The sequence below is a fragment of the Dreissena polymorpha genome, chromosome 3, assembly GCF_020536995.1.
Source record: "Dreissena polymorpha isolate Duluth1 chromosome 3, UMN_Dpol_1.0, whole genome shotgun sequence".
Lineage (NCBI taxonomy): Eukaryota > Metazoa > Mollusca > Bivalvia > Myida > Dreissenidae > Dreissena > Dreissena polymorpha.
This window is the reverse complement of record NC_068357.1, coordinates 20303084-20310060: the sequence shown is the minus strand read 5'-3', so window position 1 is coordinate 20310060 and position 6977 is coordinate 20303084. Positions and strand designations below refer to the sequence as shown.

Sequence of the window (6977 nt, the reverse complement as noted above, 5' to 3'; positions counted from 1 at the left end):
ACACTTTCCTCCTTAACTGGAGTTTTTGAATAAAAACAGACTTTCTTGACAAAACATTTTTTTTTAAGTGGAATTGTCACCAATGATAAGCCTGTGCTGACTGCATGTGCAAATCTGGGACGACACTTTACCCACATGCATTAGCCCTATTTTCTACAACGCTACTCAAAATACAAAGTCAACAAGAACATTTCCAAATATAACTCAATATGTTGAAAGTTAGTTTAATGTTACAATTACTCAAAAGTAACAAGGGCTGTTTGTCAAACATGCATGCCCCCCATATGGGCTCTCCGTTGTAGTGGCAGCCATTGTGTGAATATGTTTTTTGTCACTGTGACCTTGACCTTTGACCTAGTGACCTCAAAATCAATAGGGGTCATCTGCCAGTCATGATCAATATACCTATGAAGTTTTATGATCCTAGCCAAAAGCATTCTTGAGTTATCATCCGGAAACCATTTTACTATTTCGGGTCACCATGACCTTGACCTTGGACCTAGTGACCTGAAAATCAATAGGGGTCATCTGCAAGTCATGATCAATCTACCTATCAAGTTCCATGATCGTAGGAATAAGCATTCTTCAGTTATCATCCGGAAACCATTTTACTATTTCTGGTCACCGTGAACTTGACCTTTGACCTAGTGACCTCAAAATCGATAGGGGTCATCTGCGAGTCATGATCAATGTACCTATGAAGTTTCATGATCCTAGCATAAGCATTCTTTAGTTATCATCCGGAAACCATTTTACTACTTCGGGTCTTCATGACCTTAACCTTTGATCTAGTGACCTCAAAATCAATAGGGGTCATCTGCGAGTCATAATCAATGTACCTATGAAGTTTCATAATCGTAGGCCATTAGCGTTCTTGAGTTATCATCCGGAAAACCATGTTACTATTTCAGGTCACCGTGACCTTGACCTTTGATATAGTGACCTGAAAATCAATAGGGGTCAACTGCAAGTCATAATCAATCTACCTATCAAGTTTCATGATCCTAGGCATAAGCGTTCTTGAGTTATCCTCCGCAAACCATTTTACTATTTCGTGTTGCCATAACCTTGACCTTTGACCTAGTGACCTGAAAATCAATAGAGGTCATCTGCGAGTCATGATCAATGTACCTATGAAGTTTCATGGATCCTAGGCATAAGCGTGCTTGAGTTATCATCCAGAAACCATTTTACTATTTCGGGTCACCGTGACCTTGTCCTTTGACCTAGTGACCTGAAAATCAATAGGGGTCATCTGCCAGCCATTTTCAATCTACCTACGAAGTTTCATGATCCTTGGCATAAGCGTTCTTGAGTTATCATCCGGAAACCATTTTACTATTTCGGGTCACTGTGACCTTAACCTTTGACCTAGTGACCTGAAAATCAATAGGGGTCATCTGCGAGTCATGATCAATGTACCTATGAAGTTTCATGATCCTAGGCATAAGCCTGCTTGAGTTATCATCCGGAAACCACCTGGTGGACGGACTGACAGACCGACCGACAGAGACCGACCGACATGTGCAAAGCAATATACCCCCCTCTTCTTCGAAGGGGGGCATAAAAAGAATAATTGATGATTTTCAATTTGAAAACACTTATATCATCACTGAAAATGGGAAACAATTGATGTATTTTGAATTTAACAAGAACTCCTGAAGTTATTGATTGACATCCTTTCCAGTGATCATATAGGTCAAACTGAAAGAAACAAATGAGCTATGCCCTCATAAAATGGGGCTTAAAGCAAGTGCATCAAGTTTGGTCCAGGTTAGCCTGTGCGGTTTGCACAGACTAATGAGGGAAGAAACTTTCTTGATTGTATTGCATTTTTTGTTTAAGGAAGGTCTCTTCTCAGCAAAAAATCCAGTTTAGGGCGGAAAGTGTGTCCCTGATAAGCCAGTGCAGCTTGCAAAGGCTTATCTGGGACGACACTTTACCCACATGCATTATGCCCTGTTTTCCCAAAGCAAGGCTAAAGATTTTCTATATTTAATCACAAGCTCCCAATTATACTTGTAGATCATTCTTTTACTAAGCAGTCAAGAAATAGTGAAATATGGCTTATTTTTGTGTTCACAAAGTATGATAAATATAAACAACAAGAGCACCCGCATAACAGGTGGCCACGCTCAGCTGCAGGTGCAGTTTTGAATAGATGAAAGCTTGTCAGATTTTTTAATATTTTTTTAGAGGTGTGGCATGAAGAACTCATCAAGGTGCAACTACATAAGAAGTTGCAAAGTTGTAGGCTGAAGCACTTTGATTTAGAGCCAATGTTCAAACCTTGACAAATTTTAAGGTTTAAGCATGACGTGGGACGATGATGGACACGACACGACGAGCTGGCTATGACAATACCTCGGGTTTTCTTCTCCGAAAACAGCCTAGCTAAAAATTAAAGGCTGTCAAATTCAATGCCACAATTATTATTCCAATGTATTTGTTTGTGGAAATATAATAGGAGTTTGTGCTATTTTGTTTGATATTTATTGCTACATGTAATCCCCCTTTACGTGTTAGAATTTCCTCAAATTTTTGTTGAGGTTCCAAAACTGTTCAATTATTTTGATATTTAAGAATTCATCTTATGCCAAGTTTGTTCAAAAGCTGAAAAGATCTTATGATTTTATTTGAATGCACCACCAATTTATTACCTGTGAAGGATGATATTAATACAATTACAGGAAATTTTATCTTTTGCTAATACTATGAGATGAAATAAGCCCTCAAAGCTGTGTAAAGCTCATACGAAGAGAAAAGCAATGTCTCAGAAATTTAATTAACAAAAATCTTGGTATGTTATTGCAGAACCATTTCTTCACACTGTTTATGAATAGACTGACTTTTACAGCCAATGTTTGTGAAGACAATGAGATGGTGAAGATCGAATACTTAGGACAAGGAAGAAAGGACATGGGCTTTGACTTGGATCAAAATATGAAAGGGCATAGGGATCAGGGGTGCGAAATCTCAAAAAACTATACTTGTCCACGGACAACCATTTAGGAAATTTAACTTGCCCGTTGCTGAACTACACTTGTCCGTTAATGTTTATATAAATTATAAACGCATTTATTGATTAATGTTAAATAATGTGGAATATATCAAAATGAGTATGATTTGCTTGTTTTATTTATAATTGTAATTCAATGGAACATTCATTATAGCAGTATATTATAAACAAGGGACAAAATTGTCACAAAACCAGGTTTTCATTGTGAAAAAAAATCTGATAAAGGGAGACAACTCAAACTGAACTTTTGAAATGAACAAAGAAAATTAACCCCCTTTGTAAGTTTGTTTTAAAATAAATCTATTTTTAGTCGTGGCGACCTTGACATTGGAGATATGCACATGAATTTATTTTTTTGACCTTTGAACATGAAGGATGACCTTGACCTTTCACCACTAAAATGTGCAGCTTCATAAGATACACATGCATGGTAAATATCAAGTTGCTATCTTCAATATTGCAAAAGTTATGAGCAACGTTAAAGTTTTCGGACGGACACACGGACGGACGGACGGACGGTCAAAATTTGTGTGCGTATGGAAAGGCGTTGTCCATATACACATGCATACCAAATATGAAGGTTATATCTCAAGGGACATAGAAGTTAAGAGCATTTTTCGAAACCTAAACGCAGATTTTGAAACCTCAACGCAGACCCCTACTTCAAGGTCAAGGTCACAGGGGTCAAAATTGTTGTGCGTATGGAAAGGCCTTGTCCATATACACATGCATACCAAATATGAAGGTTATATCTCAAGGGACATTTATGGCCATTTTTGACCTTTGAACTCAAAGTGTGACCTTGACCTTGGAGATATCGACGTAATTATTTTGCGCGACACACCGTCCAATGATGGTGAACAAATGTGCCGAATGATTTTAAAATCTGACAATGAACGACATAGTTATGGCTCGGACAAGCTCATTTATGGCCATTTTTGACCTTTGAACTCATGTGTGACCTTGACCTTGGAGATATCGACGTAATTATTTCGCGCGACACACCGTCCAATGATGGTGAACAAATGTGCCAATTGATTTTAAAATCTGACAATGAACGACATAGTTATGGCCCGGACAAGCTTGTTCCGCCAGCCCGCCAGCCAGCCAGCCAGACCGCCAGCCAGCCAGCCCGCCCGCATTCGCCAATCTAATAACCAGTTTTTTCCTTCGGAAAACCTGGTTAACAATATAAAGACTTTCTCAAACTTTAAATCTTGCAAAGCTAGTGCTATTAAAACATGTGCTGAACATAAGTACACTATAATCTTAACAAATTAAACTAGTCCAGTATGTGGACCTCATCAGACTGAGGCTCCGCTACTGGTAGCAATTTGATTATATAAACTGGTAACCATTGAAAATCGGTTAGCCAAGTTTCTTGAAAAGTTCTGGTGCGTTCAGTCTTCACGCTAACTATAAGCCCGGCAGCCCGGGACTGGGTAAATGTTAATTGGGCTACTAGAAATTAATAATTTATATAGTTGGGCTATTGGAATTTTTGTCTGTTTCCAAAAAAGCATCATAATTCGGCTAGTGGTTGTAATATATTACCGTGAAGACTGGGTGCGTTTACTTAGATCATATTTTTTATCATAATCTTTCTTAGTTTTTTGGGAGGTGGGCTGCTCAAAGCTTTGAGTTTCTGCTCCGTTGTTGAAGATTAAAAAAAAAAGTTTCATCTTTACCATTAAGGTCTTCTTAAATAACAAGGTAGACCGTGTTTTGATTATCTTAGATTGATACTTTTATTTCCGTCTGATTGTAAAAATAAAGAAACCAGTCTGTACACTGTCTAACAGTCGGGCCGAATGTTGATAATGCGACATGCTCCCGGTCTCATATAGAATAAGAGAGATCACTGCGCAGGAAAGTGCAGGTATTTTAGCTTGATTGCTCCGCAAATAGCACTGACAATGTAATCGCGTGTCAACATCCGGTTTTGAAAACTTAATTACGGCTTTAATACAATGTATTTTTGTATACCTGGACGCGACTTTTAAAAAACTTGTTGTCCACGGACAACTTTATTGAAAAAAGTCAGTTGCCCAGACAAGCAAATGTACGACTCGGGCAACTCGGACATTTGATTTCGCCACCCCTGGGGATTAAACAAGATATGAAGATCAAAGTAGTATCAGTATAAAATGGGGATAGAATTTTATGCCGAACAAGCGTAAGAAGAATTAGTTAGCATTACAACTGGGAGGGAAATAATTATTACAAGAGGACCAGAGGCCCAAGGTTGCTCACTTGAGACTACAAAGAACTGAACTGCTCTCAGCAACAATTCAGATGTTTCAGAAACCATTTTCAGCTTAGCCTAAATATCAACTACAGAGTCAACAAGGTTTTACTATAGCTATTAAAGGCAAAATGCCCAGCCCCCTGGCGACCACGTTTTTCAACGGATGGGAACCATTTCTAATCTCAGCCAAGATATCATACGAACCAGTGTTGTTCTTCCAAGATTGGAAATAAATATCACTTTTAGGGTGTTAACAAGGTTTTACAATTGTAATGTGATGAAAAATACCCTGCCCCCTTGCGGCCATGTTTTTCAACCAACCTGTACCATTTTTGAACTTGTCCAAGATATCATTAGGACAAATCTTCTGACCAAGTTTCGGGAAGAATGGACAATAAATGCTCACTGGAGTGTTAAACAGGCAAATGCTGACCACACACGAGGCATGACAGACAACTGACAAAATGGGATCACAAAAGCATGTTGTGCTCAGGTGAGCTAAAAATAGGGGAAAGGAAAATTTGTAAATAGAATATGAGCATTAGAAAAAGAAATGTGTGCAAATGGTATAAGCATAAGAAAACAGGGAATGTGTGAATAGGGTAAAAGCATTAGAAAAGGAAATGTGTGAAAATGGTATAAGCATTACAATGGGCAATATAATGGGGATAAGCATGAGAGCGAGGATAAGAGGATAAGGACATGGATACAGGAACAAAAGACTTATAATGGGGATTCAATCAGAAGTGGGATTAGAAAAAAATAAATTGGAAAAGCATTAAAAGCATGATGTGAGTAGAGGATTATTGGTGTAATATAACAATTAGAGTTTAAGAGAACTGACTATGGAAACAAAAGTTCCGCGGTCATAGACATATGCCCCCCAAACAGGGCTTTGAACTAGTGACCCAAATTTCAATAGGGTTCATCTTATATCCAAGACCACATGTGAACTATCAAGCCAATTGTTAAATTTGTTGACGAGTTATTGATCGGAAACAATTTTCACACTTATTGTGACAGTGACCTTGACCTTTGACCTAGTGACCCAAATTTCAATAGGGGTCATCTAGTGTCCAAGGCCTATGCACATGTGAAGTATCAAGCCAATCGGTCAATTTGTTGATGAGTTTTGGATCTGAAACGATTTTTACACTTATTTTGACAAAGACCTTGACCTTTGACCTAGTGACTCCAATTTCAATAGGGGTCATCTACTGTCCAAGGCCAATGCACATTGGAAGTATCAAGCTAATCGGTCAATTTGTTGACAAGTTATTGAACGGAAACAAACTGGTCAACCAACAGACCGACAGACAGACACACCGACATCCAGCAAAACAATATACCCCCTCTTCTTTGAAGGGGGGCATAATAATATCGACTAGATTTATGTATTATAATGAAACCAATGACTATTTACCATAACATAACTCACAATAATATTAACTAATTAATTACTGACTCCAGGGCACTTTCCATGTCATCGAGATAAAATAAATAGATATATCTAATTAACTAAATAAGAACTAAGAGTTCTTGAAATTTAGGCCAAATCTCAACAAACAGTCAAATAAACTGCTCGTAGAAATAAAACAAATGCCAAGTTAAGTGGCTTTATGCCATACTTCCACTCAATACATTATTTCTACTAATAAATTATGAACAAAATTATATACATTCATAGATGGTTTTGTTTTGAAATAGTTG

General features: G+C 37.9%; 1 protein-coding gene across 1 annotated transcript in view; it reads right to left on the bottom strand.

Moving 5' to 3' along the window:
• The window catches only part of LOC127872071 (uncharacterized), an 80711-nt gene extending 80147 nt beyond the window's left edge, over nucleotides 1-564 (bottom strand). Inside the window, exon 1 of the mRNA XM_052415403.1 lies at nucleotides 551-564. Coding sequence (XP_052271363.1) covers nucleotides 551-564 — 14 coding nt within the window. The remainder of the gene's footprint in view (nucleotides 1-550) is intronic.
• Nucleotides 565-6977: the final 6413 nt, after the last annotated feature.